Consider the following 13,794-nt stretch of genomic DNA (forward strand, 5'->3'; position numbering starts at 1 on the left):
TCCACACTCCAGAAAGACCCTCGCCCAAGGGTGGAGAGCAGTCTGTCTCTCAGCTCACTCTCCAATACAATACCAAATGTGTCTAGGGGGCTGAGAGGAAGTAGCTGTGGAGTTTTGTGACACTGTGGCATAAGGAGCCAGGGTGTTTTTGCTCCAGTATGCCTCTTCCGTTCATAAAGGTTGCAGCAAAGCAAGGTCTTGCCCTTATCTAATATCACATCAAATAAGAGACGATATACAGAATACATTTAATAACTGCTATTATTATTCTGAAGCATTATCAATAAACACTCTTCAAACATTCAGCAGATTTAGACACATGTGACACAATGACCAGTAATCCAGTATTACTGTCAAACCAGTCATCCAATGCAATTTACTTGCGGTTACATTGCTGTCAAATGAACAAAAAAGATGGTAAAGAAAATGATGGCAAAGAGACAAAACGTATCTTGAAAGCGTTCGTGAGATAATGCTGATCAGGAGCAGAATGATTGACTCCCCTCCTGTGCTTTGCTCGTCTCCTTAGCTTCCAAGTCACCTTCCACATGGGCGCCTGTGAATAGTGTGAGTACACACAATGAATGCCCAGCCACACTTTATTAATAGCTGGTATGTAGGGACAGAGGGAGGTGCAGCCGACAGCCCAGAGTCAGGTACACCTGCCTAAATTCAATGAGAACCCAAACTGCCATCATGGACCCTGAGCTAACATTGTATGGGTTTAAGGGATACAAAGCACTGTACTGTTTCACATTAATTAGCATGTGACAATGGCTGCATAGAATTTATATAATGCTGAGTTGAGTAATTATGACTTCATTCTAATTAGTATAATTGCGAAACTACGCACCCATTGTGGGAACTACATCATTACATGGGGTAAGAAAATTACTTTTTTGTAGAGCACCTGACTGGTTCACTTGTCTCACATACTGTAGCACCACCATATACATACTGCACGATGTGTAGGTATCCAAGAGTGGCTGCCCAAATAACATTCTTCTTGATGGAGATCTTAAAATCCTTAGTATCAGATGTAGAGCAGCGTTTGAATAATAGAATTCAGAGGCTAGCTGTAGACACCTCCCCCACCATTGCTCGGCCTGTTTTCAAAGGCACCACACACACGGTTCCCATCTGCATGGATTTCTACAGCTAATCTCTTTGGTTTTCTGACTTGGCCAAACCTCTTAACTGACAACAAAAATCCATAGGAACAATACGAAAACAGATCATAAAGGCTTTGATGGTGGCATTGCATGTAATCCCGTTCTTACAAGGAGCTCTGAAACGGCCTCGCTAAAACACGACACGAACGTCACTTTGTGTACAAAGTGTAAGAAACAAAGGATATTTCCATTTGCTGTGCAGGTGCACTTTGCATATCTGCAGTTCGAAACCTGCTTTGCGGGATTTAATGGGATTGCGTGCGTGTCTGCAAACGCAGTCTCCGGGACGAGGAGCGGCTGTTATTATGTGGGATTTCGATGTTTATGAAAACCGATCAAACAGGTTCGCTCTGTAATCTCGCCCCCCGCAGTAGCGGGCGAAGAAGGAACGCGCTCGCACTAGACTTAATGAGTAGACCAGGGCCGACAGCGGAGGCGACATGACCAAAAACAAAACAAAACAAAAAGCATCAAACTCGTACAGACTTGAGCCGACACACAAATACTGAAACCACAGCAGCTAGACTCCCCCCCTGGTCAGAGAGGGTCAGGGGAAGACAAGAAGTTACCTTAAACTCCTCTTTATCCTTAACCTGTTTTTGATCGCTTTTCGTGATTGTCATGACTTTAATATTCTCATCAGAAACTAATCCACTGCTTCATTGTCTAACTAACCTTTTCATGCCATGCATTATCTACAGCGGTCAATAAAAATCTATTTCATGTATTTGACCTCTTTTGGGGTCGGAACAGAGTGAGCTCTTGTTGTTACCTTGCATGGCCAATTAAGTTAAGTAACCCATATGTTTGTTTCCATCCATTCACTTAATTAAAGGTGGCCTCTTAAGGTCAGGACAGGATAAAGTCAAGACTGTCTTAATAACCTGTTAGGACAGCTTATTATCTGTCAGGATAGGTTATAGACCCATGTTTGTAATCATCAGTGTAAAGTAATGATGAGAAAGATAAAAACTCAGAAGGTTATTCAGGTTTTTAAAAACACGACTCGGTTATCCATATGTAAATGTGTGTGTCTTGCATGGCTAGTTAAAGGGGTACCATTATGCGTGTACAATTTAATCATTTAATTAAAAAAGGTTTTCAGTTAAAATCAGTGTCAGTCCTCTTTATCTCAAAATTATTTAAGTTAACGTAACACGACCAACTTGTGATAAAACACAAAGGCTCTGGTAATGGCATCACAAAGATGATGTCGTCACAAAGGTTATGATTTCACAAAGGAAAAGACACCACAACACAACTAAGCAAGAAGGAAACAACTGCAGGTTCGCAATTGTATGTGGATAAACCAGGACATGGGGACAGTCCTCGACAGACGATAAGTTTGAAAGCTTCGAAAGCAGTCTAAAACCACGAAAACAACAGCCTATTGACTCGGGCAAGTTTGCGCTCGTGTCTGTTTTCAATTCGACGTATGCTTTGCGCTCTGTGGTGAGCAGACTGCGGCGGCGGAATCATCCGACGCTCGACCAGACATCGGAGGAACACAAGCGCCCCTTCCTGTAAGCCCTGGCGGGGGCTCGGAGGGGACAGAGCATGTTAGCGTGGCCCTTCTCTTTGTCTGGCGCAGTCACACACACAAAGGGCCCGTCCCGAGGCAGGAACACCTGGAAAAAAAAAGACTGTAATTACAGCAGCTGCCGCAAGGCCTGAGGAGAATGCTGTCATCGTTCTAACGGCCACTTTGAGGCCCGACTGGATTTCCTGTCATCCATCTGGGCGTAGCCTTGGAGGGAGCTGCTCCAGTTGCTCCCTCAGTTGTTCTTTTCCAGCGTACGGACTGCCAGTGAAGGGAGAAGCACCCATTTCCCACCATTCTCCGCTGTTCCTCCGACAGGCAATCAAACCACACTCCCACCAACATCAAGAGATCCTCTCTCTCTCTGTCTCTCTCTCTCACACACACAAAGCAGTCTATAATTATAGCTTCAGTGACTGAAATAATTACATGCATAGAACATTGATTAGCATGACAGCAGGATTAAAATTCAGTTCATTAATGGCCGTTTGGACAACAGCGTTTTGAGAGTAAACTGCAGTGTAGGTCTCCTACCTCATGCCGGTTTCTCTCTTTCACTCTTTTTCTCATAGGTCACCTATTTACAACCACACTGGGCCTCCTTCCCCTCATGGGTTTTTGGTGCTTTCCTGGAACACTGTGGATGACCTGTTATGAATATGTGAGGGTCCTGTGCATGCATTCCTATGTAACGGAACATCTACATGTGCTTGGAGTGTTTTTTTTTACCATAGAGACAGTGAGTCCATCATTTCTATATTCAGGGGTCAGTTGATTGCACCACCTTGTTCAGGGGCACAGCAGCTGTGACTCACCTGGGAGTCAAACCTGCAAGCCCCTTGTTAAAGCATAGCTCTTTGACTACATCAGCAGGGAGCCTTAAAACACTGCAGCACCGCTGCCGGGATGTGTGCACCCCAAGTCTCGGCATCATCCTTTAAGGGATTTTCCACTGGTGGATTTGCAGAGAGTGGTTTTATCTGTTAGTTTTAGTGGGGGCTGATGGGAAATTGAACCCACAGCAGGGGATTCTGTGTTGCGGTGGTGTTTGGTTTCCAAACAGAGGGCTAAGGCACAGCATTGGCAGACAGCTACTGTAAGGACCCTGTGGCAGTGTGACAGCCGACTACCGTTGCCATTGGCTGTTGCACAGTAAAACCCTTTGGAACACAGACCCTCGGACACCATACCCTAATGCCCCGAGGGGCAAAGTCGACTGCGCAAACAGCCGCGCAAACATGGCCTCTAGCCTGTTTTTATTATTGCGCAGCAGCACGGTCAGACTGGCAAACACGGCTCGTTTCACTGAACAGGCTACCTGCTCAGCCCACTCTCTCCTCCCTTCTCCTCCTGCCAATTGAACCGATGAGAGTCTGGTGGACAATGGCCTGACTTGGGGCGCATCCAGACAGAAGAAAGGGCAGCACTTTTCTCCCAGACAAAACCAGTTCTTCCCCTTTCTCTCGTCTTTTTTTTTTCTTTTCTGTTGTTGGAACACGTTTTCTTTTTCTGGTGCTGGGTGCTAGGCAACAGCAGAAAGCAGGAGCTCGTAAACATCGCCGTGTTAATCCACCTGTTCGGTGTGGCGTCAGCAGTTTCTACAGGCACTGTGTGCATTTGTGTGCATGCGTGTGTGTGTGGTGTACACAGGAGTGTGCATGTGTGTGGCTGTATGTGAATCTATTGCATGAGTGTGTATGTGCATGTGTGTGTGCGCCTACTACTTTAGGAGTTATAGCCTCCATCCTGTCCTCCATTAAGCATTAAAATGGGCTGGAAAATCATGGTTTTAAAAACTTAAGTCAGTATGCTATGGCGTCACTAAAACTGAAATTCCAAGCCGCACAGCCTTTTAACTTGAGTGTGGTACCGCAATTTAATCTGTCTTCTGCCTTCCCCTTCCAAGAAAACACAGATTACGCTCAGCATTGAACCTAATCCTTAACAGGACCCCATTCACTCTGCTCTGAAAACAAGGTGACTTTTGTAGAAACCGATGTGTGCTTTCCCAAGAAGAACCACATGAATTTCTTTTGAATGTATGTCAGGATGTATCTGATGGAATAGTGCAGCCCTGGTTTTTAACCCCCGAGGTGGTTTCCTATGTGCTGGTAAGTGCTGGAAAACGTCAAAGCAGAACAGAACATTTCTCGTGATAGTTGGATGTCGAATCTGGAGAATAAAGGGTTAACACATTAAACACAATGCATGGAGCTGCTGGTGTGCGTTATAGCAATATGCCTGAGGAATTACATGCCACATTTCATCCTCCTCATCGCACATGCTTGGTGGATTTCCTTTGATGAGGTGAACACGCAGCGTACAGGGATTTTACTGGGAGATATGGTGCATGGTATTAGACCACAGTGAGTGACAGTGTTTCTTATGGTACAAGGGAACATGGAGAGTGACAGACAGCCAGCGCCCCCAGTATGGAGAGACAGCCTTTCCTTTCTGTCAATCACCTCGCTCTGTGTCAGTGAGGCATGCTGGGAATTGTGTAGCCTTTAGAATGAATATTAGAACCAAGCGTGTGTGCTCAAAGGAAGGAATACCCCGCTGTCTGACACTAAAACTCCACTAAGTGAGGATTTGGGTCCTGTTTTTATTCCATGAAAGAAACACTAGCCCCTCACCCCCATTACTCAATACCCCCCAACCCACGTTGCAGCCCAGAACAAATAAGGGGCTGTTTTTAGCAAGTCAGGGTGTCCGGAGCCATAAATAACAAGCAGGGTCAGCAGGGCTCTTTGCCAAGATAGGAAATCTTTTATTACAGAGGAAAAAAAACTTCTCTTCCAAAATATAGAAATCTGTACAACTTCCTCACAATCAATTTACATGAACTGTACAAATTTACAGCAGTTCATCACAGCACACCCGAGGAGAGGAGAACGAACACAAGCAGGGGGGTGCACTGGCGTGAGATCACAGAATACACACAGCTTTTCTTCCTGGGTTGCTCTTTTTTTTTCCTTTTTTTTAATCTATTTTCTAAGCAAAAAAAAAAAAAAACACAAAAAACAAAGGGTAATAGTCCATCAGCACAGAGAATGGAAACTGATATATATTTTTTTAGCAGAAGAACTTGCTTGCTTTGGTCCTTGCCAACACACCAACCACCATGGCTTCCCTTGGGAAAAAGCCTTTTCGAAGTATGAAAACGAAAATTATGAGGAGTATGTTTTGGCCACGCAGGGCGGCAGTGTAGCGTAGTGGTTAAGGAGCAGGACTCGTAACTGAAATGTTGCCAGTTCGATTCCCCACAGGGGCACTGCTGCTGTACCCTTGAGCACTTAACTGTACTTAACCCACAATTGCCTCAGTAAATACCCAGCTGTATAAATGTAAATAAACTTTGTAAAAAATACACCTGTAATTGATGCAAGTTGCTCTGGATAAGAGCGTCTGCTAAATGCCAATCATGTAATGTAATGTCTCTGTTTTCCATGTAATTCTATGCTAATGTTGTGCATTTCTGTTAATGCAGTTTACAACCTATGGATACGTTACACATGTGAAAGTGGTATAAACATTTTCCATCAATGACATATTAAAAACATACTCCTTCCGTTTTCATAGATCATAAAGGACTTTTTCCTTAAGGATTCACTGAAGGTCCAAAATTCCAAGGCCTGAGTTTTGACAGTACATTCTTGGACAGATTTCCTGTCTTAATTTCACACAACTTCAACTTTACATATTAGTGCATTTTATGTGCCACTTCTTCCCTGTCATCACACTTCTACCACACGCACAAGACAGCCCTTTGAGTGCACTCTAAAGGGTGAGCACTACGCTCTTTGAGCACACTCTAAAGAGTGAGCAGTCAGACTGGGGGATAAAGGGGTTTTAGCAAAAGAGGGTGGATAAATTTGACTTATTTTTAGTAACTTTAAAACATCGTTCAGATTATTCTGGATGTTAAAACCCAGGGGCAAAGATTGCAGGTTTACAGACTTTGACAAGTTTAAAAAAATAATAAATAAATAAAATAAAATAACATTGGGGTAAGAGGGCCATCCAGAACAGGAGGATCTCCTTACAATATTAATGACGCATTAAAATCGGGGAGTACAATGCATTAAAATTAATTTTTCAAATGATTTCATCCACCAGCTTCTTCTGTCTGTGTGCGTCTGCTTTGTGTGGAGTCACAGGTTTTCACAGATGGGACAGAACGCACCAGGGAGAGGAGGGATGGGTGGTGCAGTGGCTAAAGTCCCTACAGTTTGCTAACACAACAGGGAAGTTTCTGTGTAGGACAGTAACGTCTCGAACCGCTAACTCTGGGCAGAGGGGTTAAAAAGGAACCGCCCCACTGTAGATTCCACTTCGTGGAACGCAAGTTTTGGCTCAAAGAAATTGTAAACGAGCGCAGACGTTTTCGCCAGAGGCTCGAGACGTTCATTTCCGAAAGGAGGGTCTGGCGCGGTCTGACCTCTCTGCCTCCGGCTCCGAGCTTGCGCGGCGCGTGTCGAGAGCAAGGTGGGCGGGGCGAAGAGGGAGGGCTCGGCCCACGGAGAGCGCTCAGTGCGTTGCTGCTGGCTTCGCTCGCCGCTGTCAGGTGTACGCATGAAACAGGGGCCGGAGTGGATTTAGCTGCCCTTGACTGGTCTCCGGCGCCCCACACCTGGACAGGGGAGGTTGATATGTGACGCTGCGTGCTCCGTCAGACTGAGCCCTATCCCCCCGTCACTGCCGATGGAAGTTCGAGCACCCCGGTATCACCGCTTTCAGCTGAGGCCAAGTGGCCCCAAAGGAGGCACTGACCCTCATTCTCTGAACGACTGCGTGAGGCGGCTCCCCTTGACGTAATGGCAGTACCTTCGTTTTACACTAGATGGCGAAAAAGGCACTAATATGGGGTTCTGCTGAAGTAGTTGCAGCCTGCGAATAGTGCCTGTTTTAATTTGGAAAAAATGCAGTTGGCACCAATTTCCTTTTTAGGCCTCGAGAAGACAAGACTCAAAGTATGCTACCACCTCGAAAAATGTGCCCATACTGATTTCCCCCGCCCTGCTATTTGTGGTATAGATGGTTTCAATCGTCAGGTAGGAACATCTGTCATTCAAGAAAGTACCTCCCCTACAACATACAAACAACCCATTTACCTTCCCACAGACTTTAGTGCAAACACACCCTCACAGCTCAGAATGAACTGTTCCGAAGCCTTTTCTCACCACAAATTCACGTTTAACGTCACAAATGAGTGGGGAAGTAAATCTAAGTTGCACTGTGCTGTTACAGCTGAGCGAGGTCTTGCGCTTTCGGCCGTGAGAGCGTAACGTCTGCGTGAGAACCACAACGAACCTGAAACTAAAACCCAACTGCGACATCGACAGACCCGACAGAGCTTCAAACACGACAGCGACACCAAACGCTCCACAGTCCTCCCTATCCAACGGTGCACTGCTAAAAAAACCAGACAAGCCCAACCAGAAGTTAGCCGTTAGGCTGTTACCAACGTGAACAGGAACACAGGGTAAACGTTCACCATAAACTACGACATTCTGGCGAATGGAATGCAGCAATTTTTTTAACCCAAAACATACATCCCATGCGATCTAAATGTCAAAGTGCATTCAACTAGAACAGGAAACGCGAATTTCTCTTCCAAGTCTTTGAGGGAAAGAAAGGAACATTTTAGCTACATGGTGGATTCTGAGCGACGCAGGAGAAACAAGCCAAATCCGTTCTGGATTTTTCTTTTTTGTTAATATAGACATTCATTTACTGAGCGAACAGGAGGAGGTCAGAGAAGACGACCCCCCCCCCCCTTCCCAGCACCTCCACTCCACTGCCCCGGAGGGCGAAGGAGAAGCTGCCATTGGAGAGTCTGGACAAGCGAGTTATGGCGAGATGGTATCCATGGCGACCGCCCCTGCACGCGCACGTGGCACTCGCAGGCGCGCACACACACACACACCCGGAGACGGCGGCTCGCTGGAACTCACCGCTGGGGACTCAGGAGAGGGGGTGCCCAAAGGGTGCCAGCCACTGAGCTAACGTCTTGTGGTCCAAAAACCGTGTTTGTATAAAAGAGGTTCTTTTTTTTCAGACATTTGGGAATGACTGGGACAGCTGCTGGCAGTGTCTGGACTTCAGAAACCCCAACACAGAAATACTTCCAGGATCTTAAACCCTTTTTTTCCTTTCAACCAAAAACAAAACAAAGTGAACATATCTCCAATACGCAGCAAGGTTTAGGGATATATCCTGAAAGTAATTCCTTAAACCTGGGGGGTGGGGGGGTGGGTGATGGCTAGGGCGGGAGGGGTGGGGGTAAGGCTGGGGGGCAGGGAGGGGAGTGAAACACAATGATGGCATTTGAAAGTGCAAAAGTCCACATTGACAGGATTTACTGCCCCTTCCTCCAGGGGGAGCCGTTTCTCAGATCTCCATCGCTACCCAAAACGGGGCGGGGTGGGAGGGGCAGGGAGGGGGAGCCTCTCAGCAAATCCGAATCACAACACAAAACAAAACAAAACAAAACAAAAAACAAAAACAACTAAATGACATCACAACGAACCCTATGAGGTTTCCATCCCCTGGACGTCAGACCATGACCCTCTGTTTTTTTTTGTTTTTTTTTTTCCTCTCTTTTTGGGTGCGCCCCTGACCCTTTAGCTGGACACCGTCATCATGCTGTAGGCTTTGGAGGGGCTGGTCCTCCCCAGGAGCAGTTCCTCCTTGCAGCTGATGCGGCTGTCCACCAGGGAGGGCAGGGAGGCGTTGGCGGCGGCGGCCGAGGCGGACGACACCCCCGAGGTCCCCTGGGTGCCCGGCTGGGACTCGTAGAGCACGCAGATGGAGCCGTCCTCGCCGATGCGGTAGGACACCTCAAAGGGGTCCACCCACAGGGTCAGCTCGCTGGGCAGCAGGCAGTAGAGCTGCTGGATGGATAGGCCGATGCGCTGGCCTGCCTGGCCCACCAGCGGGTCCATCTTGTGGTTGATGCGGATGCAGCGGTAGCCCGAGCCCTTGCAAGGCCGGTCCGGGAACCAGTGGTGCTTGTACTGCTCTGTGGGGGGATTGGGAAAAGGAGAGGAAGGAGAGAGGGGTGGAGGGGTGGAAGGTTATTCACTGACCGAATGACAGCGGGTAAAAGGTTCTTACAGGGTGTGTACAGATGGTCTGCATAGTCTGAGGGATGCCAGTGAGATAATGCGTTACATATTCTGACCAAACCATTCTAACGGGAGCAAATCTTAAAAAAAAAAAAAAATATATACAAAGTCAACTGTTGGTTGACAGATCTGATGTGCACACAGACATAGAGCAATATAAACGTTATAAACAACATGACCTATAGGCCGCACAGTGTGAAAAAATGTCTATATGTCAGTCTGTATGTCCCTACAAGTCTGCATGACTGCTAGTGCATTTATTTCTATGAACGTGGGCATGTGTGTCTTTATGTCTATGTGTGTGCATGTGTAAAAATAGGACGGGGGAGGAAGAGGGGGGTGCTTGTGTCATGCGCTGAGAAAAAAAAAAAAAACAACCATCAGACGGCCTCTTAATAGGCCATAAACGCCTGCTCTGCCTGTGCCTACGTGAGGGGGGGGAGGGGGCGGGGCAGGGGCAGGCAGCTGGATTGCACAATCCGTTTGGCCTGGTTTCACAGGCCCCGACCGACTACACTGAACAGCAGGGCCCAGAGCCTGGAGCCCTGGCAGGCACGCTCAGGGTGAGGTTAGCCTCTTTTTTTAAAACAGTAATCCATGCCCACCTTTGTTTAAATACACACTGTACTGCCATGCTGCATATACGCATCTGTATAGGCGGAACTGACATCGCAGCTGGGTTAATTTTGCCTTTCAGGTTTCACTTCTTCCAAAAAAAAGTTAACATGGTGTGGATCGTTGATTATTTTATTTGTGTGGTTTCTTTTAGCCTTCTTTTGTTCCCCAAAAATAGAACACTTTTGTTGTCTTTCATCCTCGTGGGGAGCCACTGAAAATAAACTGTGGTGCACAGATGTGGGTACAGTATCTCAGGAGACAGAAAAGCCCAGATACTATCCCTTTGTCAACTGCACAGCACACCATTATGACAACCACTGGACAGAGTTTCAGATGTCCAGTTAACACGTTTAATATCTCGGTCTGCTTGAAATCCTCACCGGGCCCTGGGAGTAGAGGACATTAACAGGGTTCTTTGCTTTCAATTAATGAGTCTCTTTTGAATGGCCTCCCAAAGTTGGCCGCCACTTAGATGACACCTGCACATCTACACGAGATAATGGGTGCTATATCTTATCATCACACACTGTTCCAGGCTGATTGAGGGTCTGGCACCCAGACACATTAAGACACAAAACAGGTAAGCATTTCAGCCTCAGGCAGAAGACAGTGACACCTGGAACTTTGGACGCTTATCTCTCGAGGTCAGAACACCCTCTCTGTCAATACAATACAGGAGGGGGGAAAAAGAACAGGTCAACCTTTTGAGTCTATAACCCCATTCTTAACACTGAAGCCTGAGAGCCAGTGCCACAAATAAGTAGGCTACACTCTATTTGGATGATTGAGTGACATAGATCTGCCCAGTTTCCTCGTCAAAAAAGGTTTTGATTAAATGAGATGAAAAAAGGTTTTTATTTATGTATTTCTAACTACAGAAATTCCTTATTTCATCAAGTAAATACAAAGTGTGCAGTCAACTTTGCACAGAATCATGTAGAGGGGAGATGTCTAACAACGGACTCAATTCATACAGTTTTCTATAGATCAGCCACTTTAGAACTGGACCAGAGCATTAGCCCGTTTATATAAAGGAGGTAAACAGGAAGCTGAGCTACTGCGTAATTACAGGCCTATGGTGTTCACTTTTGTTTTTGTTCATGGTTACATCTGGTGGTGGTGTGTTTGTGAGTGTGTGAGTGTCTTTTGGGGGGTGGGGGGGGGGGGTCTCTCAACCACTTTATGAATGCTTTATGAATAATTATACAACCATCCCCCACCTCCTTAGCCAGCCTTAGCCTTCATTCAACTGTACTGCCTTAAACAGGCTTCTGTAACAGGTCTCTGTGCTTGGAAGACTTTTTTGGTAAAATAAACTCTCCCGTTGAATACCTCTCCATAAACTTTATGTAGCCCATCTTATGACTAATACATGCGTATAATTCACTAAATATGCGTGTATAGTATGTGTGTAGGCGAGTGAGAGATGGTAAAACAAGTTTATACGTGCTGGTAAAATGTCGGTACACACCTCATTGCCAGATACTATCTCTGCGTATCTTTACTTGGCCTTCTTTTTTGACTTAGGAAACGTTATTTGTCTTCTATCTTGTTTCAAGAGGAAAGTGAAGTATTCAATGCATGAATTTGCTCTACAAGTAGGTGCAGTAGTTAATGTATGGGTTGAACATCTTCATGAATCAAGCAGGCCTGTGTGTAATTTATGTAGCCTGTACTGCTATTTATGTGTGATAACACAATATTGGAAGAAACCTGCTACTGAATGCAATCGTATAACGTAAATTTAAGTGTACCGCTTAATGCGAAAGACAACTATCGGGAAAAATTTACCAACTACTTTGTACAGTAGCCTACAATTTCATGTAGTTCGTTCGGCTAGGTCAGAAGAATAGCTAAGAATATAGTGTGTAAAAAATTGCTACTGTCGTTCTTAGAAAAAAGAATTAACGGCAACTTTTTCATGTTTTAAAAATAAGGAATGCGAGATTCATTCACAGAAACACCTAAGAAATATATATATTTATATATTGTCTTTGTTGTATTGTATATTTTTTACCTATATTACGTTTTTTCTTTTCATGACTACACCTGCAAGTACAAGGCAGCGGGAAAGTGAATAAAAAGCTTTATAGTCTCAAGATTCGTTACACAAACTTACAATGTATTCTATTGCTTGTACAATGTAAGGAAATGAAAATACAAAGTATCTGTTCAATTGTAGAAAAACATTTTAACCCTACGTCTTCGTGTAAGGATTACGTAATTCGGAACGGCAATTCTATTGGGAGTGACTGGATCGTTCTTGTTCTAGCTAGCTAAACCATCGACGGAAAAAACAGACTACTTCCTTGTTCGCTGCTGAAAAAAATGAAAGAAATCTCACAAACTAGCGAGATCCCTTGTAAAGTAAAAATACCTCGCTACATCAAGTTTGACGTAGCAAGCTAGTTAATCTCTCGATAGCGGGGAGGTTTCTTCTTCAAAATTATTTCAATTGTTCGTGGGAATAAAATATGTGTTGTCTGGAATGGTATGCAAAGCCTCGCGCTTAGCCCCAATGGATTTCCATGTTTAGCGAGCTACGTGGCATGACCCAAATTGTTACAATACCACGAATTTCAGTGGATATTTGCAATTATTTATTCGGTGACAAGTAATGTTAATCTACGCCTCATTTAGCTCAATATGTAATACGATAAATCTGAGTAGCAATGCTACAATATAATGTAGAAAATATATGATTGTGCGTACCTGCCAGAATATCCTGGAGAGACTGGCTGAATGTTTGCAGTTGTCGGTCATTGACGTGTCCCTTAATCCGCAGAAATCTGGACAGAAATCCGACGGCGGCGGCGATCTCTGGTTTCATAGTGCTCCGCGCACAAAGGGGATGCATTGAAAAGGCAAGAGCAAGAAGGATCCGTGTGCCTTATCTGGGTATGTTCTTGGAAATGCGTTTTTGTCCCCGGTTGTGTGACGATCCTTGCTTTTCGGTTGTTTTATTTCTCGAAGACCTATGCTGGGCATTTATTTCTCGAGGTAGGAAAGTTTCAGAGAGTGAGTGTGCCAGGATGGTACGTGTTGGGGCGCCTGTTTTTGTTAGTAAATATAGGCGCGAGGTGCCACGTCGCTACACCCTCCCCTAACACTTTCCGTCAACAGAGTGGATGGAGAAGATGGAGAAGTGCGTTTTTATACAGCCCCCGCCTACTGCCGACAGCGATGTCGTCAGTAACAGCAACAAAACTGCGCCAATCCCGGGCTTGCAGCGACTTGACGAGCCCTTTGGAGGAGTGGACATTCGCGTCACACGTCTGAAAATAAACAAACCGTGCGAGAGCACAATGCACGGTGTTAACCCATGCCGCGGAAC

At 45.5% G+C, this 13,794-nt stretch overlaps 1 protein-coding gene across 1 annotated transcript; it reads right to left on the reverse strand.

Annotated features, from left to right (window-relative positions):
* Positions 1-6,175: 6,175 nt before the first annotated feature.
* On the reverse strand, positions 6,176-13,578 carry btg1 (B-cell translocation gene 1, anti-proliferative). Its single transcript, XM_036517774.1, has 2 exons — positions 13,173-13,578; positions 6,176-9,736 (listed from the first exon to the last, which is right to left on the reverse strand). The coding sequence occupies exons 1-2, from the start codon at positions 13,315-13,317 to the stop codon at positions 9,339-9,341; spliced, it is 543 nt and encodes a 180-aa protein (XP_036373667.1). The 5' UTR covers positions 13,318-13,578; the 3' UTR covers positions 6,176-9,338.
* Between the last annotated feature and the right edge of the window lie 216 nt (positions 13,579-13,794).

This window comes from Megalops cyprinoides, chromosome 23 (assembly GCF_013368585.1).
Source record: "Megalops cyprinoides isolate fMegCyp1 chromosome 23, fMegCyp1.pri, whole genome shotgun sequence".
NCBI lineage: Eukaryota > Metazoa > Chordata > Actinopteri > Elopiformes > Megalopidae > Megalops > Megalops cyprinoides.

Excerpts from the sequence above, each read along its gene's own strand:
- btg1 (XM_036517774.1), bottom strand. The coding sequence starts at position 13,317 with ATGCATCCCCTTTGTGCGCGGAGCACTATGAAACCAGAGATCGCCGCC. Across the intron at positions 9,737-13,172 it reads TCTCCAGGATATTCTGGCAG|AGCAGTACAAGCACCACTGG; the intron begins GTACGCACAATC and ends ATCCCCCCACAG.